Source organism: Ceratotherium simum, chromosome 2 (assembly GCF_057802395.1).
Source record: "Ceratotherium simum simum isolate JZ-2026a chromosome 2, ASM5780239v1, whole genome shotgun sequence".
NCBI lineage: Eukaryota > Metazoa > Chordata > Mammalia > Perissodactyla > Rhinocerotidae > Ceratotherium > Ceratotherium simum.
In genome coordinates this window covers 55,226,082-55,253,746 of record NC_141901.1, presented here as the reverse complement: position 1 = coordinate 55,253,746, position 27,665 = coordinate 55,226,082, and the positions used below count along the sequence as shown (strand labels likewise).

Below are 27,665 nucleotides of genomic sequence, written 5' to 3'. Positions count from 1 at the left end.
ATCTTATTTTGCCTCTCTGATATCTTATGAAACTCCAATATCTTAATTGACTCTAAAATATTGAATTTCTTATAAGAAAAATATCTGCTGGTTTGATTTATAATTTTGCTGTAATGAAATTTGAACTAGACTTATTAATGTAATCAGTGCTAGTCATTTTAGGATTTTATTTTTCTAAGAATCTGACCTGAGGAATGAAGTGAATTTAGGAGAGCATACTAGAAAATGATTGTGGATTTTTGTTTAAGAATGGTGTCTGAGTGTTTGGTTTTGACAAGTTACTGATCTACTTTGGGATTTTTTTAAATGGATTTTTAGTTGATTTTGTGCTTTTCTGAACGAGCACTTTCATGAACAGGAGCACAAACAGTATCCAGTCTCTGAACGGATTCATCATACTGATTATGGTAGGCATAATGTGCGCAGTCTACAATGGATTTGCATCTTGGCAGAATCTGGTTTGCAGCGCTACCAGTTAATTTGCAGAATAGGATTGGAATTCTAGGCTTTTCTGAGTGGAGCAGAGTGGTGTTTCTAGGGGTTGCCACTGAAATGGTGTTTGGTGGCGTGAGACAAGAAGCAGAGATTTATTTCTAGAGGAAATTTGTCCAGTCTGTGGTGGTTGACCCCAGGAATGGCTTGTCAGCCTGTTTCTAAAGGCCATTTTTTCTTATTTCCTGAATGTTTGCTGCTAATAACTAAAAATCAAGTCTTCCCAGTTTCCGTTCTAAGCGTTTCAGTGAGAAAATGACTTATTAACGTGAGGCTATAGAGTAGTTAGTATAGTGGTAATTTACAGCCCAGACTTGAAGGGAAACCTGAGTTCAAATCCCAACTCCGCTACTCTTTCACTGTATGACCCAGGGCTGGAGCAGAGTTTTCTATCTTCACCACCTCCCAGTTTCCTCAGCTGTGATATAGAAATAACTTTTAGAGGTTTTTTTAAAGGATTGCCTGAAGTAATATATATATAAATCACAAAGTAAGGTACCTAGCATGTAGGAAGCACTCAATAATTGGTAGGTGTTATTGTCATTAGCACTTTGCATGTGAGTTAAAGAATTTAATATTAAATATTCTTTTCCTCCTTTAGCATTTTAGCAAAAGTGAAGAATTAGTGTCTAATTTTTAGTTATTGATTGGTTTTGTTTTAAATTTGTCAATATATAGCTAAGATTCCTAAGTAGAGGGAAACAAAGCTTGTATATGTCATGATCTCAGACATCTGATAGAAGGAATTTTAGGAGAATGTGTGTCTGTCTTATAGTGTGCATGTTTCATAATTTTGTCCTGCAAATCATCTTCCTTGAACTTTTGGGTCCAGGAAAAAGAAAGGCAAGGGATTCAACCATCTGATATCTTCTCTCTGAATTGTGCATTGTTCCACTCCAAACTCTACTGTCTTAAGTACCTCCATCCTGAGTGTCATATAAATGGTTTTGTGGATACTGTTATTACAGTGCAAGGTTGTACCTTCTGTGAGATTTAAGGGATTTTCAATGGTAATTTTGATTAAAAGTGATTTTTGCCTTTTGAAGACAACTCCCCTGCTACCCCAAAAGTAAGGAGCAATCATAGGAATAACCAAAACGGGTGAGAAGAAACCATGGATGGGGAGATAAGAGTGGAGGTGGGGGAGTCAGGACAGGGGTTTGTGGGTTGAGGAACACAGGACTACAAGCAGGCATTGAAGTAAAGAATGCAGTAATGTGGTTCCTCCCTGCCGAGTATTTCCACACTCTGTATTTCAGGTACAAAGCCAAAGCTTCCAATCTACATGTGTCCTTTGCTGCTAAATGAATCCTTTCTGATTTCTGGAGCCACAAAGAATGTAATCCTTAATTGTTACTGAGTTTAAAGAATATAATCCTTAATTGTTACTGAGTTCAATAGAAACTAGGAAAATAGGAGGGCACAGGATGGTGGGGTTTACAGAGAAAAAAGACTCCTGACCATGATCTTTGGGAGCATCTGCATAGATCCTTTGTGCCAAGCTGCTGGGGAAGGCCAGGCTGAAGTGTGCTCTGGGTCTGTTCTCTAGAAAGGTGAGAGCCAGGGAGGAAGGAGTACAGAAGAGAGAAGCAAGGCGGGGTGAATTGTTTTACCAAGAGATAGAACTCTGAGTTATAAAGGAAAGAAGAATGAAGGATAACTGACAGGTAAGTTGTAGGAAAAAGAGAGAAGCACTAACTTTGTTTTTTTGGGGGGAAGGGGTGTCCCATTACATGGTTTCTGCTAAGTAGTCCTCGCTGTTGCAGCAGGTCGTACAGGAGTGAGAACAGAACCAATCTCGTTCTTAACTTGTTTAATATTTGAGGGTACAAAAATGATCTGGTCTAGTTCTATGAGTTGGCCTCTTCCTATTGCCTTTTGTTCTCAAATTGAAGTCACGGAAGAAATTTTCTGAAAAGGCTCCATCCCTAAAGACTTATCCACTTCTAAACCTTCAGCCTTCACCCCACTGACAGACTTAACATGTTCTTTTTGGGTCTAATTACTTCTCGTTCAGCATGTCTCACATCACAGTCATCATTTTCCCCCTAAAACCAGTTCCTTTTCTAACATCCCTGTTTCTGTTAATGGCATCATCTTTCCAGTCACCCAGTCTTAAAACCTCAGCTGATCTGGGATTATTTCCCCTCTTATCTCCTTAAATGGAACCAGTACCAAGTTACTGTAAATTCTTTATAAAGCCTCTTGCATCAGTCATTTCTCTTCCATTCTTCTGCCACCATCCTAGTTCACACATTTTTGCCTCATACCTATATTGTTCAAGTTTTCTCTCAACTGCTCTTTCTTCTTCCAGTTTCTCTTCAGTCAAATTAGCTCTGTACCTCAATAACCTTCCTAAAACTATGCTTTCATTATGATGTTCACCTGGTTAAAAATGTTTAGCAGCATCTCATTTCCTAAAAGGTTAAGTCCAGTTTTGTTGGCTGTAATTCAAGGTACTGTACCAGACATTTCTTTCCAACCAGCATTTTTTGAGTACCCCTTTGAACCATAGACTGTGAGGTGCTAAGTTTAATCAAGTTGAGTAAGACAGTATTTGTCTAGAAGAACAGAGTCTTGTGAGACAGAAGACAGATATGTAAACAGATGTAACAGAATGTGATAACTGCTCCTGTGTTATAAATATAGATACATACCCATTATGCATTTAACATAATGTAAAAAATAGCTGTGATATTTTTAGGAAATCCATTTCTCAGTCATTACAAGTTAAAATTGTGACTTGATTAAAAGCTGTAGGGGCCGGCCCCGTGGCTTAGCGGTTAAGTGCATGCGCTCCGCTACTGGCGGCCCGGGTTCAGATCCCAGGCGCGCACCAACTCACCGCTTGTCCAGCCATGCTGAGGCGGCGTCCCACATCCAGCAACTGGAAGGATGTGCAACTATGACATACAATTGTCTACTGGGTCTTTGGGGAGAAAAAGGGAAAAACAAGGAGGAGGATTGGCAATAGATGTTAGCTCAGGGCCAGTCTTCCTCAGCAAAAAGAGGAGGATTGGCATGGATGTTAGCTCAGAGCTGATCTTCCTCACAAAAAAAAAAAAAAAAGCTGTAAAAATTCAGTGGAAACAAAAGCATGCTTTTCACCTGTATGCTCAAGTCACAAAAGCTAGTCTAGGCAGAAGAATGTCCTGTTCTTTTGCCAAGTAGTGTGCAGAAACTGTTGGCCTAAACAAGCATTGTGCGTGTTCCTAAGCTGACTTTCCCAGGAACTGGCCAGGCCATCTCCTTCTTGGAGCAGATCAACCTGTCAAGTCAGAAGGAGTAGACTTGTTTTGATTTCTAAATTAGACACATGAATGATAGAAAATGATGACTCATTGCAAAAAGGAAAACTTCATTATCCTTGCAGATGAAACCAAATATATGCTCTCCAGGGATGAGAAACGAGAGAACTGAGCAGTCACTAACTCATTTAAATGGTTCAGTAACCTGTTCAAGTATGTACTGTTATCCCCATTTTATAGATGAAGAACTGAAAACTGAAAGGTTAAGTGAGTGAAGGAACTATGAAGTGGCAGAGCCAGGATGCACACTAGGTCTGTGGGACTCCAAAGTCCGTGCACTTTCCACCGCAGCACACTGCCTCCCAGGAGAATTATTTTCCCAGAAGAACCTTGGAGCAAAAACAATTGCTAGCTCTGTTGGTAATTTTCAACTGAAACCAAATTATTAAACTTTTTTAAAAATCAGTGATCTGATTTAGAAGACAAAATTTAAAAGGCAAAACAACACCTATCAGTTATAATATTTCTGTTAGAGGCTTTTGTGAAATTTTTTGCAGTTCAGGGAGAGTCAGGTTATGGGCATAACTAAAACACAGATACTTTGATTGTTTTATGGTTCATCCTCCGTACCATACCATACGCTCTGTTTCTTCTCAGTTTGGAATCCTGATGGAGTCAACAACTTCATTTAAAGGGTTTTTGTATTCCAGGGCTGTCTCTAGAATTGTGGCCCATGAATCCTTTTACTGGAAATAAAATCAATCTACATGTTATTCTTCCCTCATAGTGGTATTTTACAAATCATAGTGACATTATTTTAGAAAACGCAAAAATTTAGGGGAATGATAGACAGATAGATGATATAGACAGATATACATATTTCAATGAAATCATGTTGTAATTTCATTTAAACTAAATAAAGCAACTGACAAATATACTTGAAATGGTTCATACTTCTGGTAATTTTCTCATGTTAAAAGACTTTTTTTTATTTTAATGAAAAAAATTAATGCAAAAACTATTAATCGTTTTCATTAACATACATTCCAGTAGCTTAACTAATGTAGTTCTTCTGGTTTGGTCTTGCCTCAGATGAGAATACTTGAAAGAGTGTAAACAGATACACAGGTAGACAGACCTGTTTTTAATAACGTTGTGCTAAATGTCCTCATTTTGGGGGAAAGGTGTTTGAATGTTTGTGGGCATGAGGCCACTTCCTCCTTTTCTTCAATATAGATATAAATCTTGTTGGCAACATATAGGAGAAACAATGAGAGAAACAGATGTACACACATAGAGAGAGAAAGAGACAGACATTCGCCCACACCCACCGAGATACGCCAGAGATGCCTGAGTCTTAAAACAGAGCTAAACAAAACAAAAAGCTGATACCCATCATGGTGTCCCAGAAAGTGGATTAGACTGGATCTTAAAAAGACATGAGTGTGAGACCTAGTTTTACTATTTAACTATAATCTTCAGTAATTCACTTAACAACTGTGGCCTCAATTTTCATCTATAAAATGAGAGTGCTGAATCAGATTATTTCTGAGGTCCCTTCCAGCTTTATGAATCACATTTTAGCGGAGGTTTTTCCACTACACAATTCCTAAGGCTGATAAAATGAGAAGATCAGATGTAAACAGTGGTTACCAAGCAGTGGTTACTAAGGAAGCCTCTGTAATCAAATACCAAGGTTCAAATCCCATTTCTGCCATATACTAGATGTGAGACCTTGAGCAAGTTATTTAGCCTCTGTGCCTGTTTTCCCATCTGTAAAATGGGGATGATGACGATGAATTCATTAGTGCTGGTTATACATCGATCCCCATCACCTAAGGTTGTTGTGAGGACTGAATTAATGCATGTCAAGTACTTAGAACACTACCTGGAACATATTAATGTTTAGCTCAATAAATGTTTATCTTTTTTATTATTACTATTATTGCTTGAATTCTTAGAAAACTATGCTATAAAACTCTGAGGTAGTGGTAATTAAGGTTGATAAGCTCAATTATATCATCATTAATTTCTGTACTAAGCATAAATCCAGAAAATCTGTTATCCTAGAATCTGCTTTGAGTAGAGCACTGTGTATTTGAATAGAGTACTGAAAGTATTTTCAATGTTGACCTTAAAGAGTATTAGCTTTATTACAGAACTGGTTTCTTAAGGCTTACTTCAAAGTCTATATTGACAGTACTGGATAAACAAGCATCTCGATCCCTTAGCACTGTTGTAATTTCTTTGTAAGTGTACTATTCATATTATATTTCAGGATCCTGAAATTGATAATCTCTAAAAGTGTTTCAAAACCATTCTGTTTTATATAATGCTATGTATAGTATGGCTGGAAAAAGCAGACTGATAAGACAAAGCAAGGCATTCTGAAAAATGTGTTATAGCAGTCTTGTGGTAAGGGGAAGGCTAGATCTAGTTGCTCTGATGGTCTTTAAAAGTAGTAAATGGTTAGCATGTCGTATTAGTTTGCTAGGGCTGCCATAACAAAGTACCACAGACCGGGTGGCTTAAACGACAGAAATTTATTTTCTCACAGTCCTGGAGGCTGGAAGTCCAAAATCAACCTGTCAGCAGAACTGGTTTCCTCTGAGGCCTCCTTGGGCTTGTAGATGGCTGTCTTCTCCGTCTGTCTTCACATGGTCTTTCCCTGTCCCGTGTTTGTGTCCAGATTTCCTCTTCTTGTAAGGATACCAGTTATATTAGATTAGATCCCACCCTAATGACCTCATTTTAACTTAATTACCTCTTTAAAGACCTCATCTCCAAATGCAGTCACATTCTGAGGTCCTGGGGATTAGGACTTCAACATATGAAATGCGGGGGGGACATAAATCAGCCCATAACACATTATAATACATAGACACATAAAAGTCCAAATAGTCCCGTAATACCTGTTAACTTCAACTGAAAGAAGATCGATTTGACATTTGTAGTAAAGCTTACATTGCTTAGTATTGTAGAATTCAGTAAAAGGAGATTTTACACCTTGGTTTTAGAAACTTTGTAAATAATAATAGCAAAAACACCTCGCTTTAGTAAATATACAGAAGATCTGCTTTCTTGATCAGAAAATTATTTTCTGTTAGTTTTTTGACGTATTTTTCTTCCCTAGCCTAATCCTAAAATGCCACAAGTGGAATGAGAGGTATAGTTTGGAATGTTGTCACTCTCTTACCCCCAAATGCATAAATAACCCTTCTGAAAAACCAGAAGTGCCCAGAGGGTGGGGAAACTTACATCTTTTGAGATAGTCAAGGTAATGTGTCAACACCTTCCACCCCTAGATAGGAGGTTGCTTTGGATACATTTTTAAAAATAGCAGTGCATTTTTGTCCATATTTAGATTTAGTATTTATAAATGTGACATGTTTATTTTTTTTTTAATTTCATATATACTAAGTTTTTAAGGAAGTACGTTATCTAGTGGAAAGCTGTCAAAAAACACCCATTTTGTATACTAAGTTTTTAAGGAAGTACGTTATCTAGTGGAAAGCTGTCAAAAAACACCCATTTTGTATGTCAGTGTTGACTCTGAATTTTGAGAATTAATTGGCCTCCTGTATTTTGGTTTTGTTTATATGTATGTGAAAGAGTCTTTACATAATTGGAGCAGACTTGCTTTATATCTTTGCCATATCTTATCACTAATACTAAAAACTTACTGAATGGCCTGAATCTCAGTCAATTGTAGCCCAAGTATAAATTTCTTAAATTTGATGTCTGAGTATGTAATAAAGAAGTGATTTTTATCCAGTTTTGCAAGAGTGATCTCCTGGGTAAAACAACTGATTTGTTTTTTATTCTAGCCAAGTTGATTTAAAAAAAAAATGTAGTTTTTTTGAGGTGTTTCTATGTCCAGAAATATCCAAGACTCATCTAGAAATGTTGTTTTCCCTCTTCCATGCCCCATATCACCCACCACTTAGAAATAAAGCCTTCAGTTCCACATAAAGACATACGCACACCCAGATACTAGATAGACAAACATCTTACTTATACTCCACCCTGCCCTGCCCTACTGCTTACATAGCTATAGAAGCTGTTTGGGGTGTTTCTTTTTCTGCCACCCAATCTCTATGTGTTAAAAAACAACAACAATGCCTGCTATCCTATAGAATTAATTCAGAGTTCTAAAGCAAAAGCTGGGACTTCCTCAAGAAGGAAAAGGCACAACCACAACCAGAATGAGTGGAGCTTAGGTATTATCCAGAGAAGGGAAAAGGTCAGAATAAAATGAACAGAGCCCAGGCCACAGCAGCATACTTCCATGGCAAAATCAGCACTGCCCTTTAGGAGGTTGGGAGGGTGGGAAGGAGGGTGCCCTTCTTAATAGCCATAACTCTTGTGACCGTTGGCACGTGAAAGTTCATATAGAAGAGACTTCTGCCCTCCTGGCTATTGGCCCTGACTTGGTGGGAAGTAGATTGTGAATAGACCAAATGGTATGCTGGGCAAACTCATGTTTGAAATCATTTACTGATGACTTAAAAACAAGTTTCCTACTTAGCCCATAAATAGCCTTATTTTTCCAGGGTATTAAAATATGTATAACTTTATGTTTTTTATTATATGTATTTTTTAATTGAGAAAACTATAAAGCTTAATATAGCTACAGCTGGCTGTACCACAGGGTATGATAATGTATCCAGACAACTTGTCCACAAATGGTTTTCATTTCAAATTTATAGACTGTAGCATTCCTTAGACAGAAACATCTGCCTCTAAACTCTAAGGAAAGTTGGGTCTTAGAGAGATTCTAATGGAAGGAATGAGCTGAGCATCTGGTTGAAATGATCTTGTCTTTCAAAGTTACTTACTAGATGATGACAATGACAAGTAACAGCTCATTTACAAAATAAGTAGAGAATGACTCTGTAGACTACCACCTGGCATACCAAAAATCTAGCAGTCATATTTCTGATAATGAATATGGAGTTAGATACAGCCTTTTTCTGAAAATATTGGGCCACATGATTTATATGTTGGGCAGAAAGTAGAGTCAAATAGACTTGGTGCCTTAAAATATGAGACAAAAATTATGTTTTATCAAATAAAATTTAAAGCCTACAATTTTTTTAAAAGTTTGCTGGGTCTAATACACTCTTATGAAAACATAAAAAAATTTGTATATAATTCAACATTTAATATTTTAAAATAAATGGGAAAAAGTAGAAGCTGGGATGAATGATCACCCTTACAGACAAAGTTGAGATGGTGACAGGTTGTCTTTTTGTTTATTGATTGGCAGGAGGTGAGCAGATGAGAATTCTCCTTACGCGAATTTGGCAGTTTAAAAAGTTCAGTTGTAATTATGTTATTTTTCTATCTGAGTGCCTTGTGCATACGTCATGGTGATTCAAGCAAATAGGCTTTTGTCAATACGGGGAGAGAAAGTCAGTCTCTTCTAGTGACATTCATAAGTTAGTCCTTGAAATGACAGTGGACATCTTAAAGTAAAAAAGATTTTGAAAGTTCTCACTTTTCCTAATTATAATTGCAAAAGGGAAGTCAGATTCCTGGTGTTTTTCCTGTATCGCTCAGCCTCAATTTGAAGAAGTGGCTATTTTCTTCTTTCTTGTCTGTATCAACCTACAGCTGTCAGGCCTCATCAGCTGTAATGACAGTTGACATTCGTAGGATTTACCAAATTGTTTGTAGTGTGGTCACACAAACAATAAATTTCTTATTATTTTGCAGCATTGGACACTTTTCCACCATGCTGACGGCATTTTAAATATATTCGTCAATTTTCTCAAATTGTAACTGAAGAAAACCTTAAGAATTTATACGTGAGGACTGAAGTGTGACTGCCAATAATCAGGTCAGTATCACCCCCATCCCCACCCCCACCCCCACCCCAGGAATATCACTGCCATCTTAAAACATAATGCAGTTTTACTATCTTTCATTTATATTTCTGACAAAAATTTATTGCAATGTTTTGTGTATTGAGATTAGATACAAATGTAAAAAACTGCTAAATTTTAATATTTATAAAGAAAAGTTATGGGAATATGGGAAAACAGACCTGTTGGTTTTTTAATTATACAGCTGTGGCCCTTTATTTCCTCCTGTGTCATATTTGTATTGTATTCACTTCATGTAGACAGTAAGCTAAATGAGTTGGTACATATTAGCAGAATGTTCCAGGTATTAAAATTGGTGTACAGAAGTGATTTACAAATGTAAAGATAACAAGAATACTGTTGTTTATGCCATTGACAAAGAATAGAATTTTTCCTGCCTAGGCTGGACTGCTTTATAATTAAAGTAACTATGCAGATTGTTTCAATTTTACTTCAATTTTTATGAGGATGTATATTTATCACAACAGATCAAAGACTGATTTAGGTACAGTCTGTTTTAGTTCTTTGTGTATTTACCTCTTACTCTTATTTAACAGGATTCTCTAACAAATAATTCTTGATTTTTACCCATGAAAGCTTAGAATGGAACCAAGAAGGACCTTAGAGATTATCTAGTCTGTCTTATTTTACCTGTGAGGAAATTCAGTGCCAGAGTAACTGGGTAATTTTTTTCTTCAAGGCCATATAGCTGTTTAGTGGCAGAGCTGATATTAAAATTCTGCACTCCTCACTCCCAGTTTTCCTCATATCATACTGCTTCTTTAAGCCACAGTTTTGGATCTCTAAATAAGAATATTTAAGGACTATGAAGATATTGAAGGAAAAAAGAGTAATATGTGTGAACACTATCATTTTTAGTTCTATTCCTACCTTCCTACCTTGGTGCTTGTCCATCCAGTTGATTTATTCAGTGCAGTGGGTATTTATGGAGCCTCCTTACCAAGTCCCCATTATTTCCGTTAACATCATAGGAGGAGAGAGGAAGGGCATAAAATGATAGGATTTTTCCTCTGCCTTATAATCTCTCAGAGAGAGATTAAAACATGAAACCATCAGGAAGAGGGAGAAGGGTTTCATCTAAGAAACCAGTGTGACTCATCTGGTAGTTTAAATCCTTCACCGTTCTTCACTCCAGGATGCTATCACCCTTCTTCATTTGTGGTTCCCAACTACAAAAGGGCAGCTGAAGCTATTTCTGAGGTCATTGATCTTGGCTGCCCCCAGATTTGGGAATGCCTTTCTTAGAATTCTTTTGGAAGAAGAGAAGATAGTAGTTATTAATGATTAAACCATTGTTCAGCTTATATCAGGAACTTGGCAAGATGTTTTCCACTTATTAACTCAGTCTTCACAGCAACCTAATGAGTTAGATGTCATCATCCCCCTTTCACAGATAAGAAAACTTGTCCAAAGTCACACAACTAGGAAGATGCAGACCTGGCATCTATCTGACTGCAAAGCCACGTGCTCTCTCCAGCATGCCATCTTATATTAAGTATAGCTTTTCTGGGTTTGTTGTTTTTTTCAGTTCTTATTTTTAAAATAACTGTTGTGAAATGTCTCTCTGATACTGAAGTGAGAATCACTTATTAGTTGCTAAAACTTACTAGGTAGAAAGTTAGCAGTTAGAGGTGAAGTTACATTGAACATATTTTACCATGGGGCAAAAGATTGGTACAGCATGTCCTGGAACACAATCTAACGTCCTCTCCTTCATTTAAAGGCAGTAGCTCTGGAAGGAGTCAATGACTCTTTTGTGTGCCTCCTAAAATTTAATGTGCTTCTAGGAGTCAGGAATTACTGGAGGGTGTGTGAACTAGTTATGTTGTGATTCACCTTAAAGAAAACTGTGAAAGTGGCTGGGGCCGGCCCGGTGGTGCAAGCGGTTAAGTGTGCGCGCTCCGCTGCGGCAGCCCGGGATTCACCGGTTCGGATCCCAGGTGCGCACTGACGCGCTGCTTGTCAAGCCATGCTGTGGAGGCGTCCCATATAAAGTAGAGGAAGATGGGCACGGATATTAGCTCAGGGCCAGTCTTCCCCAGAAAAAAGAGGAGGATTGGCATCAGATGTTAGCTCAGGGCTGATCTTCCTCACAAAAAAAAAGAAAACTAAAAGTGACAATTTGGAAGTAAAAAGTGGGAGAGGGAAAATAGTATTTGCTCTACTTTGGAAGTTATAAAATGTATCTTACCATACACAGTGGTCAGGAGACTCTTAAAGATTGTGTAGCAGTCTAACTTTTATGTATAGTTGCTGAGACATTAATCTTGTGGAAAGGACTGAACTTGTGCCATGCAATTTGCCATTTAACATATTTCAAAAGATGCAAGACTTCATAGAGATGTGAACTTGTTAAGTCAAATAAATTCAGTCTGTAGTAGCCTGGCCAAATAAGCTGTTTAAACAATATATTTTAAGCAGTCATTTAAAAGTGTATTTGTATATATTTGCATTTAAGTCTTATTTTACTATATGGAATATAAATATTGTGATAGATGTTCTCTGTGAAAATAGACAATTTAAAAGAAGAATTTCACCTATACTCCCACCAAACATTATCTTTGCTCAGATTTTATTTCAGCCAATTTCAGAGGGATGCCAGAATGTTTTATATACAGTTTTGGAATTTGGTTATCTAAAACTTGGAAATCTTTTCATGGTCTAACAATTTTTCAGTGGAATAGTATTCATTGTAATACAATTTTACCTGAACTTCTAGTGAACAAAATTAATGACTAATTCTTTCTGAGACCTTCTAGGATGTTTGTAAATATGCCTAGAGGAAAAATGATGAAAAATTGATCTTGTGAGTGGTGATGAAATCAATAAAGTCAATTTTATTTTCTCTTACTGCTCAGTTTGTGATTAACATTAGAAAGCTCTTATTTTTCTATTTAATTGTAACCATTTCCTTTCTTAAAGCATTTTATACTATAATTATTGCTCTTTTCTTGTCTGTCTTTATTTTTTCTTTAATAATATCAAATTAACTCTGTCTTCTGGAGATTGTCTGATTCTTGTCTTTGTTTTAGGCTTTCAGGATGAATCTGGAAAAACTCAGCAAGCCTGAACTCCTAACACTATTCAGTATTCTTGAAGGAGAGCTTGAAGCAAGGGACCTGGTTATAGAAGCTTTAAAGGTATGTTAAAAGAAAAAAAAAAAGAGTGGTCATCAGATGTTTGAAAGTTGTTTCATTGGTTGTAATTTATTTAACTTGAGTATTTCTACAGCCCCCATCAAGTTAGAGGCCTGGGTATACATACTGATACTTGCTATGACGGCCATCTATGTGGTATAATTTTAGGGACACTGGTGAAGACTTTCTGCCCCCAAAATAGTTCCTTTAGTTTTTCTACCTGATGTCTGGACCTTGAACTTCATTCTTTAGGTTAGTGGCCTTAGCTGTTTTTGAATGCCAACCTCTCGAGAACTTGATGAGACCTGCTTCCTAAAAAATGCATGTACACCAATATAACAAAATTCAGTATATAGTATCTGGGAGATCAAGGACCCCATGAAGACCATCCATGGATTCCCTAGACCCCAGATTAATAATTCTTACTTTTGTTTCAGTATTTGATATCTGTTAAAATAAATACAAGGGGTAGAGGGCTGGGTGTGGTAATTGGAAACTCTGTACTTTCCAGTCAGTTTTGCTGTGAACCTAAAACTGCTCTGAAAAATGAAGTCTAATTAAAAAAAATACAAGAGGGCATAACTCCTTTCAAGTATCATGAATCCTTTACACTTTAGTAAGGATATTTCCCAGTGTGTCTTGAGATCAGATTTGGAAAGGGGAAGAAAAGACCATACAGGTGTCTATGTGAGGAGCAGGAAGATGATACCCCCAAAAGGAGAGGAGAAATGGCCAAAGAAGAGGAGACTTGAGCATGCCGAAGAACGCATGGTCCCTGCAAAGTGCAACCAAGTCTGAGCATCTGAGAAGATTTTTATAGTTTAAAATTTTAGTTAGAGGTTATGTATATTGATGTACATCTTACAGTTCATTAGTAAAAGGTTTATAAAGGGCTTTACTACATTTTTTCAAAATTATCCTAGCTTTTTATTAAATATTGTATTAGTATTTCATGTGTGTTCATATGAAGCTCCTCTGCTGAACTTTTTTTTCTCTTTTTTTTTTATTATTTTTTTTATTGTGAAATTTTTGTTGTACATTATTGTTCATCAGTCACCATATAAGTGCATCCCTCCACCCCTTGTGCCCACCCCCCACCCACCTAGCCCCTGGTAACCAGCAAACAGTTCTATCTGTCCATGTGTTGGTTTATCTTCCACATATGAGTGAAATCATGCACTGTTTGTCTCTCTCTTTCAGGCTTATTTCACTTAACATAATACCCTCCAGGTCCATCCATGTTGTTGCAACTGGGACGATTTTGTCTTTTTTTATGGCTGAATAGTATTCCATGGTATATATATACTACATCTTCTTTATCCAATCATCAGTCGAGGGACACTTGGGTTGCTTCCGTGTTGTGGCTATAGTGAATAATGCTGCAATGAACATAGGGGCGCATAAGCCTCTTTGGATTGTTGATTTCAGGTTCGTTGGGTAGATACCCAGTAGTGGGATAGCTGGATCATAAGGTATTTCTATTTTTAATTTTTTGAGGAATCTCCATGCTGTTTTCCATAGAGGCTGCACCAGTTTGCATTCCCACCAGCAGTGGATTAGGGTTCCCATTTCTGCACAGCCTCTCCAGCATTTGTTGCTTTTTGTCTTGGTGATTATAGCCATTCTAACGGGTGTAAGGTGATATCTTAGTGTGGTTTTGATTTGCATTTCCCTGATGACTAGTGATGTTGAGCATCTTTTCATGTGCCTATTGGCCCATGTGTTGGCCCATTGACACTTCTTTGGAGAAGTGTCTGTTCATTTCCTCTGCCCATTTTTTGATTGGGTTGTTTGTTTCTTTGTTATTCAGTTGTGTGAGTTCTTTATATATTATGGAGATTAATCCCTTGTCGGATATATGGTTTGCAAATATTTTTTCCCAGCTGGTGGGTTCCCTATTCATTTTGATCCTGGTTTCATTTGCCTTGTAGAAGCTCTTTAATCTGATGAAGTCCCACTTGTTTATTTTTTCTTTTGTTTCCCTTGTCTGAGTAGACAGTAAACATTTTTTTATACCAACAAAGGTAATTTTCTCATTGCCATTCTTGGAGGCTTAGAGAATCAGTGATTTCCTAAGTAGCCAAAGATACCCACTCAACAGAGTTCATACAAAAAGCTATATCTTTTCTCTTCTTTAGCCTGTCTTCTTTTTTCTGTTCCTGCACAGATACAGAGTAAGTGTGTTCATTTAGTCATATTTGGGTAGTCTTTTCTTGGATTACTCGGAAATTATAATTGGGATAAAAATAAAATCTAAACCTATTATTTCTATCTGCTGTTAAATTTCGAGTGACATATTAATTTATGTTTTTTGAGGCTGACTGAAAAAGACTGACATCTATCTAATTAAATATGCCTCAGGGTAATTTATCACTGAAAACTATTGCTTTTTTGTTTTCCCTTGTAGCTTTGTAATGTGCGATAAGTAATTTCCAGTGGTTTCATTTCTCCAGGGTGCATGAGGCACCTCCCTTCTGGTATGGGGGGATGGAATATGTCTTATTTTCTTTCTTTCCCTGCTTGCTTCAGTCTTGTTTTGCATGGCTTCCCTGGGGACCACGTGTTGATGGCTTTGACACATGCCTAGTCACATACATTGAAGTTCATTTCCTGAGTCTTTGCCTGTCATGCCACTAAGTATAACTGTGTGACCTTGGTGAAGTCATTCAATCTGTCTCTAAAGCAAAGCTTCCTTGTCTGTAATAAGGATAAATGATTAATAACTAGTATTTGTGTATAACACTGTGATTTGCATGGCATTGCAAATACTTCAGTGGTGTAGGGTTCATTTCTTCTTTTCCCTTTATTTATATTCTGTCAGTGCATATCACGTACCCCATATCCAAGGACCAGTCAATGGTTGCTAATCATTTGAATGGATGTCTCTAGTGTGCCCTCAACGGTGCCTAATTTTTTAATGACTCCCCTGCCAACATATGTTACATATAAATATTCACTCTGGTTGATGACTCATTTCTGCCACATCCACAGGCTTTCCCCTTTTATCTCTATTGGTGATTTCTCTTCCTTTCCCTGTACATCCCTGAAAACTATTCTATTTGTCATAACCCTATCCCACTATAACCAATAGTCCTAATCTGCTTAAACCCAGGACACCCTCCCATTTCTTACCCTATATTTATTTGATCAATGAAGAGAAAAGAGGGCCGGCCCTGCGGCTTAGCGGTTAAGTGTGCGTGCTCTGCTGCTGGCAGCCCTGGTTTGGATCCCGGGCGCGCACCGACGCACCGCTTCTCCAGCCATGCTGAGGCTGCGTCCCACATACAGCAACTAGAAGGATGTGCAGCTATGACATACAACTATCTACTGGGGCTTTGGGGGAAAATATAAATAAATAAATAAAATTTTAAAAAAAAAAATGAAGAGAAAAGAAAAAGAAGGATTGGGGAAAGTTTGAGCTTATTCCTAATCCTCACTTCTAATGCCTGTTGTTTTTACCACTTCTTCCGCCAGTTCTCATCGGAGACCCCTGGCTCTCCTGTCCATAGGAGTTATCAGCTTAGAACTGGAAGTTCCACCGCTTAGGCTGAACCAGGAAGAACCTTGTTCATGGTGACTCCTTTTAGAACTTGGAAAGCATTTTCCAGAAGCAGCGTTATAAATAGTCAGATTTTAGAAAACTACAATAGTTTGGCAACATGTGTTAAATAGACTCACCTAAGGATCTACCCCTAATTGCTCTGGGACTCCAGGAGGCAGTTTCCTATGAATATCACAGTTGACTTATTCAAAAACTTGTGGGCCTCAACTCCCTCATAATTGGGATAGGGATGGGGGAGGGCTGCCTCTAATGGAAAAATCAGAGGATGACCTTATTTTCTCTTTGCTTTTCAGCCTTAGAAACCATACAAACCTGTAGAGCTTTATATGTTTATTTTGATAATCATTATATTGTCAGCACCCAGCATAGTCCCTAGCATATAGATGCTCAATAAATATTTATTGAACAGATGAAATGATTGTGCCATTTTAAAAGGTTGCCATAATATTTCAAAGTGAATGTTGTGAATTATTAAATTTTACAGCCTGTCTTATGTGTGCTGCAACACACTGCCTTCTGGTTTTAATGTTAACAGATGCTTAGGTGCTTGTTGCACATGTTTTCCTAAAATATATTTTTTTCCTGCATGAATCCAATTTTAGTTTCTTTAGGCAGCTTCTGACAAGTTGAAAGAGCAGCTTGAGAAGCAGGAGCTATAATTAAGGGAGCATTTTGATATAAGATACCATTCAGAATCAGGCACAAGTGTTGTATTTAGTCTGTGCATACTGCCTGTAGGTGAGAAAATTATCTTCTGAGGCTTAAGCTATATGCAGTTTGGGTGAAATGAATAGCTTCACCAGAAGTGATATGTCTTTAAACAATCTATTGTTAGATAAAATAAGTAGCAGCTGGGGTCAAAATTGTTTCAGTCCTTTGAGAAAAGCAACTGCCATACCAGATTCTTAAAGTGAAATCTTATTTTATTTGTGGAGCAATTTTTTGGTTTCATTTGGTTTTCTTGTTGTTTTTGTGTGTTTGCTTTGGTTCTGTAATATGTCAAGAGTTTACTGCATTATTTCTTTTTTTTTTTTTAATTAATTTATTTTTTTTTTAATTTTTTGTTTATTGCAGTAACACTGGTTTATGACATTGTAAAAATTTCAGGTGTACATCATTGTACTTCTATTTCTGCATGGACTACATCATGTTCACCACCAAAATACTAATTACAACCCATCACCACACACATGTACCGAATTATCCCTTTCACCCTCCTCCCTCCCCCCTTCCCCTCTGGTAACCACCAATCCAATCTCTGTCCCTATGTGTTTGTTTATTGTTGTTATTATCTACTACTTAATGAAGGAAATCATACGGTATTTGACCTTCTCCTTCTGACTTATTTCACTTTGCATTATACCCTCAATGTCCATCCATGTTGTCACAAATGGCTGGATTTCATCGTTTCTTATGGCTGAGTAGTATTCCATTGTGTATATATACCACAGCTTCTTTATCCATTCGTCCCTTGATGGGCACTTAGGTTGCTTCCAAGTCTTGGCTATTGTGTATAACGCTGCATACTGCATTATTTGTATAGCTCTTGCTTAACAACAAACACCTGTTGAACTTCTTGGACTAATATGGCAGCTTACTAATTTTCCTCCTTTTAGTATTCTTTCTTAATTCATGCTTAGTGGGTTGAAAAGGTTTTGGTCTTTGTTCCCAATAGCTATGAGTAGTTTTTCCTTTCTAAGTAAAAAAACTTAATCTTTTTTTTTTTTTCTTCTCCTTACCTTCAAAATAGATTTTTTTCTTGGACATAAAATCTATTCTTCAACCTTGCATCTCTGAACAAAACCATATGGTTTACTGTTGCTGCTAAATAAATAGAAGGACACATTGGCAAGGGTTGGGTTTATATAGGGATATATTATAAAGTTCCCATAGTTTGTAAGTAGATCCTACCTATAGGGTTATGAATGTAAAAGAGCTTCATTCATTTTCCAAAATTTCTACAAAGTACCAGATTCCAGCTACACCCTTCCAGAACCCCCATAGTTATGTTCTTTTTCTCCCCAAAATATAAAAGCCTCTTCACTCTTTTGTTGCAGCCAAGACATATTTTGCATAGAACCTGGGAAGCCAATAGAAAATAGTGTAATATTCAGCCTCTTCTGTATTTGAAGTCTATTTGTTACAGTGGTTATTTATACTGTATTTGGCCCAAAATGAACTTTAAATAAAGTGTTTTCTGTTTTAGAAGGGATTATGTCACGAAAAACATTCTTTATGAAAGTCTTTCCCTTTGACCACTTTATTTTCATGAATGAGAACACTATAGGAATCCGCTCCACAGTGAAAGCAAATTACATTGCTCATGAACTGTACGTGGGAGATTATGGTGGGACTACACTGTTCAGGAAGAGAATCTGAGCTCATTAATTTTTTTTGTGTGTGTGTGTGTGAGGGAGAGTGGCCCTGAGCTAACATCTGTGCCAGTTTTCCTCTATTTCGTATGTGGGTCACCACTGCAGCATGGCTTGATGAGTGGTGTAGGTCTGCGTCCAGAATCCAAACCCCGCGAACCCAGGCTGCCAAAGTGGAGCATGAGGAACTTAACCAGTATGCCACCGGGCCAGCCCCTGAGCTCATTAATTCTAAGCAGATCTAGGAAATGGCTTCCTATCATGGTCTGACTACTCCAGAGGAAGATGAGAGAACCTTAATTTTAAAAATTTGGAAAATAGATTTGACTGCTAATAAAAGTTAGATTAAATAGTTTATTTTTGAGTCTTCCACGTTGGGTATATCTGCACGTCTCAGATCTGATGCAAAGCCACACTTACTGTGATTAAGTAGATTCTATCCTGTATTAGTATCATTTTATTGTAAAGCAGTCTTTAAATTGCTTCTACAATAATAAATGGTAAAGTATTACAACTTTCATGTAGAATTGCTTAAGGAGTCTTGAATTCCTTTCCACTGATACCTCAATCATAAAACAGGTATAACTCTTTTAAGCCTAGGATAGAACTTTGTTGTTTTTGGCCAAAGGCCATCGCAGAATTCCCCAAGCAAGAAGATTTACAGACAAAAATGCTGTAGACAGGACAAAGTTTGGAAATATATTTAGAGTATGAGACTGTAATATGTCACTCTATTGTTTTAACTATTTTGAGTTTTTTAAGCAGCTGGGGTCAAAAATAAAAAATCTAAATGTTACATATATGTCTGTGTTGAAACAACAGATGATTTACTTTTGCTGAAAATATTCTTAAAATAGTAATAATTATAAGGCTCTTATGACCATGCCAAAGATATAGAACAAAACAAAAGTTATCAGGGAATGGAAGGTGCTGTGGCTCAAGAACATCACAAACACAAGTTCACTGTAAGTCAAGTCTGACATCTGCTTTTGGTCATGGCCTTGTGCCTGTTATGGAAGCAGATTATTATAAAGCTGGTCTGAGACAAGGAAAGTAACATTAAATTTAGCGATCACCATACATAGTCCTATACTAGTAAGCCTGTCAAGAGTGTTTGCATAAAAAAAAAATCAGGTGTTAGCTTGCTCAATAACAGATCTGTGAATGTACTTAAATAGGCTCAAAGTTGAAGCATTCTTTGGCACCCATAAGCCTGGACCTAACAATTTTTTGGCCAAAAATGATCCCATTTTGATAGCTGATTTTTAGGAAGAGCTTTTAGGATTGGGGTAGGTAGTTTAGATCTTTGATAAAGATCATATGTCCATAAGCTCTAACTGAGAGAAGTCCAATTTCTGCCTGGATAAGAACTGGAATATTAGGAAGCAAACAGAAATTTATTTAGGGAATTGAATTGTAAGGGTTTTAGATTTACATTGATAACCTCTACTATGAAACATGTTTTAGAAGGAAATAATCAGTGGCCATTTTTGGCCATATTTTAATGTATTTTTTATAGTTGGAACAGCTGATTTTTTTATTTCTACTATCTCTGAGTAAAGTGCATACATGAAATCCTAGCTCTTCCAAAAAGAGACATTTACTAGGCACCCTACAAAACTATCAACTAGAACATTCTGTAACTGTTAAGTGAAGCTGTTAAGAGCATGGGCTTTCAAATCAGACAGACCTGTTTGAGCTCTGCCGTTTAATTGCTATGTGATCTTAGACCAGTTATTTACCCTGTAAGTTTTATCTGTAAAATGGTATGGTTATTGTGATGATTAAATGAGATAGCAAATGCTAATCAAGGTGCTCAGTGCTCATTTACTATTAGTTATTATTATTAGGACATAGATTTTGAAGTCCATCCATTTAGGAGCAAAGGTATATTCCATAAAGCAAGAACTACTGATAATATGCTGTCCTTTGTAAGAAAGATAAGTGTTTAAATTAAATCTTTGTTATCAGCAGAGCTTGCTCTTTGGCATGTTTTTCTTGTGGGAATTGATGGGTTTGAGTTGATCCATCCCCACCCCCACAACCAAAAGCATGTATTTTGAGACAGCTGGCAAGGGTTAAGGGTGTCCTCTGGGGCATGGAACAGATGTTATGTTATATTTCCTTCTCTCTCTCTTGGTAATGAAAACAGGAGATACAGGGACACTGTGGAAGCCTTTTTAGAACTGATTTTGTTCCATTGATTTCTTTGCTTATTTCTCTATTGTTTGATTTGGTATATTGTTATATTTTGTTTTTTTAAACAACTTTATTGAGGTATAATTGACATACAATAAGCTGCATATAGTTAATGTGTACAAATCGATGTTTTGATATATGTATTCCCCCATGAAACCATTGCTACAATCAAGATAACGAACATATCCATCACCCCACAAATTTTCTTTGTGCCCTTTTGTAACTCCTTTACCTAACCTTCCCCACTCCTCCCTACCCCCTACCCCCAAACCACTAATCCACTATAGATTAGCTTATATTTTCTGGAATTTTATTTAAGTGGAATCATACAGTATATACCTTTTTTTTGGCCTAGTTCTTTCACTCAGCATAATTATCTTGAGATTCATCCATGTTGTTATTGTATTCAGAGTTCATTCCTTCTGTTACTGAGTAGTAGTTGCATTTGTATGTATGTACCACGGTTTATCTATTCATCTGTTGATGAACATTTTCATTGTTTCCAGTTTTTAGACTATTACAAATAAAGCTACTATGAACATTCATGTACAAGGCTTTGTATGGACATATGCTTTCATTTCTTTTGGATAAATACCTAGGAATGGAATGGCTATATTATACGGTAGGTGTATATTTAAGTTTTTAAGATACTACTAAACTGTTTTTCAAAGCAGCTGTATCATTTACATTCCTACCAGCATGTATAAGAGTTCCAATTGCTCCACATCCTCGCCAACACTTGATCTGGCCAGTCTTTTTAATTTTAGCCTTTCTAATAGGTGTGTAATATCTCATGGCAGTTTTAATTTGCATTTCCCTATTGACTAATGATGTTGAGCATCTTTTCATGTGCTTATTTGCCATCTGTATTGTTTTCTTTGGTGAAGTATTTGTTCAAATCTTTTGCCCATTTTTTAAATTGAGTTATTTGTTTTCTCATTATTGAGTTTTGAGCATTCCTTATATATCTGGATGCAAGTCCTTAATTAGATGTATGCCTTGCAAATATTTTCCCCCAGTCTGTGGCTTCTCATTTCAGTCTTTTAACTGTATCTTTTGAAGAGCAAAAGTTTTTCATTTTCATGAAGTCCAGTTTATCAATGTTTCTCTTATGGATTTTGCTTTTAGTGTAATGTATAAGAAATCTTTGCCTAAACCAAGGTCAGAAAGGTTGTCTCCTATGTTTTTTTCTATAATTTTATAGCTTTAAGTTTTACACTTAAGTCTATGATACAACTTCAATTAATTAATTTTGTTATATGGTGCAACATAATGGATCAAAATCCTATTTTTTGCAATGGATATCGAATTGTTTTAGCACCATTTGTTGGCAAGACTATCCTTCCTGTGTAGAATGGCCTTGGCACCTTTGTTACAATCTGTTTTCTATATACTTGTGGGCTTATTTCTGGACTCTGTTCTGTTCCATTGATCTATTTCTCTACCTTGATGCCAATACCATATTGTCTTGATTACTATGGCCATATAGTAAGTCTTAAAATCAGGTAGTGTTAATCCTCCAACTTGTGTTCTTTTTGAAAGTTGTTTTGGTTATTCATCATGCTTGACATTTCCATGTAAATTTTAGAATCAGCTTGTCAGTTTCTCCAAAAATCCTATTGAGATTTTGATTAGGATTGCATTGAATCTATAGATCAATTTGGAGAGAACTGACATCTTAACAATATTGTATTTTGTAATCTGTGAACATGGTATTCCTCTCCATTTATTTAGGTCTCTCAGCAGTGCTTTATAGTTTTCAGTGTATAGTTCTTTTACATCTTTTGTCAGATTTGTCACTAAGTACTCCATATTTTTTATGATTATTATAAAGGACATTGTTTTTTAAATGTTAATTTCTGATCTTTTATTGCTATTATACAGAAATAAAATTGATCTTGTATATTGATCTTCTGCCTTGCAACCTTGCTAAACTCATTTATTAGTTCTAATAGCTTTTTTATAAATTCCATTGGATTTTCTACAGACAATCATGTCTGCAAATAAAGACAGTTTTACTTATTTCTTTCTAATCTGGATGCCTTTTGTTTCTTTTTCTTGCCTTATTGCATTGGCTAGAATCTCCAGACAAAGTCAAATAGAAGTGATAAGGATATCTTTGTTTTGTTCCTGAGCTTAGGGAGGAAACACTCAGTCTTTCATCATTAAATATGATGCTGGCTGTAGGTTTTTCACAGATGTTCTTTATCAGGTTGAGGGAGTTTCCTTCTATTCCTACCTTGCAGATTTTATCAGGAATGGATATTGGATTTGGTCCTATGCTTTTTTTGTATTTATTGAGAACATAATTGGCTTTTGTGTCCTTGCTGTGTGTCTGAAATATTATCTGAAAAAGACCTGCATCCTGTTTCTTACTGACTTTCTCACAGATCAGACAGAGTGACGTAGAGTAGCTTCTTCAGCTTTCTTCTGCTGCTTTTTAGAAACTAGAATTCTATACCTTAATTTTTAAAATTTTGCTGAGTAGAGTTCAGTAATTAAATTATTTTCCCAATGGCAAAACTTAAGAGTAATTTAAAAATCATAAACCTTTCAAAAAAAGAAGCAAAGAATACCTCTGCTGCTTTAATGAACTGCTCTCCTTTAAAGCAGCTTGTATCCTTTTTCTTTTACTTTTAATAGTTTATTAGCTTCTTATGATAAATAATTTTTCCAAAGAAGAAAACATATGTACAATTTTTTTCACCTTCTGATAGAATATTATTACCCTTTTCCTAGGAGTAACAAAAGTAATCTATCTATTTGAAACAAGCTTAAAGATTACCTTTTCATATTAAACCATTTAAATTGTATTTTAGTATATCATATCACTACTCAGGAAATAGACATCAAAATGTACTGTTCCTTTACTATTTCCTAGAAAGCATTATTTTTCTCTTTGTTAATTTGGACCACAGGAGGAAAATTCATATTAAAGGGGATTGCTTTTGTAGCTGATACCCCTATATCTGAATGCTGCTCCAGAGTCAGTTATCACAGACAGAATAGGTGGACATAGTATTACTTTTCTGTTATGCTTTTGAATAAAAAATCAATGTTGGTTTCTTTTATTAAATTTACTAGTCTCAGAACACCTATTTATTGAGGAGAATTGCTTCAGACTACATGGTTTTATGTAAAAATTTATTTATGAAAAGAATTTTCTATAAATTATTTCCAATTACCCCCAGATAACCTATGATAACATAGTTCTCTTGACCTAGTTCCAATTAATTCTTTATAAAACATAAACCCTTGGTTAATGGCTACATGAAGTGGGTGGTACATCCATATAGTGGACTATTGTGTATCTATTTTAAAATATGATGCAAAAAATATATATATATATGATGCATATGAGGAACTTTTAATGACATGGTAGTGTTCTTACAGTGTAGTGCTAAATTTAAAAGTGGGTCATAACATTCTATCCTTTAATCTCAATTATAAGAATAACATATATATATGTATATAGAAAAAAGACTAAAGCAAATAGATTGAAATTTGTAGTTTGAGGGTTAATAGTGGTTAATAGTGGTCCCTGGGTAGTGGAATCATATGTGCATTTTAATCTTTTTCTTCAAAACTTCTGTATTATGTGTAAATTACTTTTAAATCAGACACACTTATTTTTAAATAGCAATAATCTTGTATACCTTCTTGCTCAAATTTCTGTTTAGTAACTGTCTAGCCATAAGCAGATAATTTAGTTGTATATTATTCACTTTGTAGGAAAAGATATTAGAGCTAATTAGAACTACAGTTAAATTCTTCCCTTATTTGTTGTTCCTGATATTGTTAATATTATTCTTTTCCAACCCACTCTAAATAATTCAACTTTCTCTGCCTGAAAAACCAACCCAAGTTCCCAGACTATCCAGTGAAAAAATCAGAGTTTAGGGGAAGAGAAAAGAAGGCTGTGATAAAGATACCTTTTATCATACAAGAGTCTAAAGAGGTGTCTTTCAAACATTTTTGAAATGCATTTCACCATTTTGCCCCAATCCAGGACACAAATACACACCCACATACATATATTACTAAAACAAAAATTTCACTAAGACGTATACTAACTTTATATTTTACTGTAACTATAATATTTACACTATACTATACTATACTATTTTCTTTTCTTTTGTACTTTATTTTTCTTTAAGTGCTGATTGTGATCCCACTAACCTAGTTTCATGATCCACTTCTAGAAATTTATGCTCCAGTTGCACCCAGGCGTGTACAAGAAAGTGAATGTGTGAGGATATTTGTTGCAGCATTGTTCATAGCAGCAAAATGCTGGAAACAACTTACATTCAATTACTAGGATTCTGGTCAAGTAAATTATGGTATGATTGTACAAGAGAATACTATGCAACCATTAAAGAGAATACAGATCCTTATGTATAATATTCTCCAAGATATAGTAAGTGAAAAAATAAGACACAGGGGCCGGCCCAGTGGCGTAGTGGTTAAGTTCACGTGCTCCGCTTTGGCGGCCCAGGGTTCACGGGTTTGGATCCTGGTTGCGGACCTATGCACCAGTTATCAAGCCATGCTGTGGCGGCATCCCATATAAAGTGGAGGAAGATGGGCACAGATGTTAGCCCAGGGCCAATCTTCCTCAGCAAAAAGAGGAGGATTGGCAACAGATGTTAGCTCAGGGCTAATCTTCCTCACAAAAAAAATAAATAAATAAGACACAGAACAGTGTGCACAGTAAAACAAAAAAGAAACAGTATTAAGTTGCAACTAGTGAAGCCAGAAATACATCTCACAAAGCCTCTTCCTTCCTTCCCCTTGGCTTGGTTCCCTTGAGAATGGTAAGAGCTCCCCAAATGGTCTGCCCTGAGAAGGGAATGAAATTAATGAAAGGGAAGTCCCAGGTTCAGAGGTGGGGTACTCTGGCAGAAAAACGCCAAAAGAAGCAGGGAAGGCTGGTCATATATAGGGGCCGTTTATAAATTGGTTCTTTATAAAAAAGAGGACTGCATTCTTAAGTGATTAAGCATCTTTGTTCCATTCAGAAAAACTTTGAGCCCCATATATAACAGCTAACTCTTAAAAATATTGTCTGGTATCAGCTACTTGCTATACAACTTGTTATCACGTCATCATTCATATCACAAATTTGGCATTTAAAGGTTCAAGAGTAAAGGCGCCAGGGTCGGCCCTGTGGCTTGGTGGTTAAGTGTGTGCGCTGCGATGCTGGCGGCCCGGGTTCGGATCCCAGATGCGCATCGAGGCACCACTTCTCTGTCCATCCTGAGGCCGAGTTCCACATACAGCAACTAGAAGGGTGTGCAGCTATGGCATACAACTATCTACTGGGGCTTTGGGGGCAAAAAATAAAAAAATAAATAAAATGTTTAAAAAAAAAAAAAAAAAAAAAAGAGTAAAGGCGCCAGAAGAATAAACAAATTTCTCATTTAACTGACATCTTCCTGTGGGCTCTGTTTTTCTTACGCCTTTGAGGAAAGAAAGGGGGAATTCAGCTTGTCAAGTGCTACCTCTTTAGAGAACACACAGTCCTCTAGCAGTTGGGGAGAGACTTCAGAAAAGATTACAGGAGTGGGGAATTTCATTGCATTTATTCAGCCTGAAACTAAAACAAATAAAAAAGGGAAACAGCTTATTCCTGTTATTTTGACTTCCTCTTATTGTGTCTTCCTTGCATGTGTTAGCCTTGTGATTTGGGATTAATCAGAGGTTATTTCTAGTTGTCCCCATAAAGAAAAGACAAAGGAAGACAAAGAGGTTGCTTCTAAAATTAAAGCCCAGGTCCATCATTTAGTATTTCAGTTCAGCCAGTTGTAGGAATAATTTGAAAGGTAGGAGGAAACCATCCTATATGTTTCCTGAAAATCTTTATGGAAGGGGAGCATTTACAGAAGGAAGGTTATTATATTATATTATTATATGGGAAATTATTTCCCTAAAAAAGCATAGTAATATCTATTCTACCAAACTATTCTCATATATGCACAAGGATGCTCAATGCAGTATTATTTAATACAGTATTGGAAAACTGTAAACAACCTAAATGTCCATCAATAAAATATAGCCGCATGAGCTGGTGCGTTGTTACTATGACCTATTATATAATTGCTTTTTTTTTAATGAGGAAAAAAAGCTATGTACTGACTTAGAAATATCGCTAAGACACAATAAATAAAAACAAGTTGTAAAACGGTTTTACAGAATAATAATATCTACGTAATTTAATATATGTATATGCTTAGAAAAGGTCTGGAAGGATACCCATCATACTAAGAACTCTTGGAGAAGAAAGAGAGATTGGGTTGTGTTCAGGAAAGACTTCAGCTTTATCTATATAGTTAAATTTTTTATGAAAGTATTCATTTATTGTGAAATTAAAATAAAAATTATATTTGTAAGAAATATAGTATGAGCAGTGGGGTAGCACAGAGTTAATAACATTTACTTTTTAACTATCTTTACTTCCAGGTAGTGAATACTTCTCACGTAAATATGTATTAATTCTAAAATATAGTTAAGGGAGTGGAGACAAGCATAGAATGCCTAGGGAAAGCATGAGCTTGTTACCTCCATATCTCTGATTTTCTCTCAAAAGAGCAGAGTAAATTTCTCCTTAATTTTCAAATTCTGCTTTGGTACAAGATACTTAAAAGTTATTCTTTCAAAGCAGATTTTTTCACAGGTCATGGACTCAAATTAAATAAAGCTGACAACATATGTATGAGCTACATGATTAAAATTTTAAGAAATTTATCATCATAGCAGGACACCTACAA

The 27,665-nt window shown here is 36.2% G+C and overlaps 1 protein-coding gene across 3 annotated transcripts in view; it reads left to right on the top strand.

Annotated features, from left to right (window-relative positions):
• CTTNBP2NL (CTTNBP2 N-terminal like) overlaps positions 1–27,665 on the top strand; it is a 50,288-nt gene that overhangs the window by 2,372 nt on the left and 20,251 nt on the right. For 2 of the 3 annotated variants that reach the window (XM_004420670.3, XM_087445435.1), the window contains exons 2-3: positions 9,459–9,582; positions 12,661–12,768. In XM_004420670.3, the coding sequence (XP_004420727.1) occupies positions 12,670–12,768 (99 nt within the window). In that variant the 5' untranslated portion in view covers positions 9,459–9,582; positions 12,661–12,669. Of the gene's footprint in view, positions 1–9,458; positions 9,583–12,660; positions 12,769–19,211; positions 21,521–27,665 lie in introns of those variants that run through there. The other variant, XM_087445442.1, reaches the window with a different exon arrangement.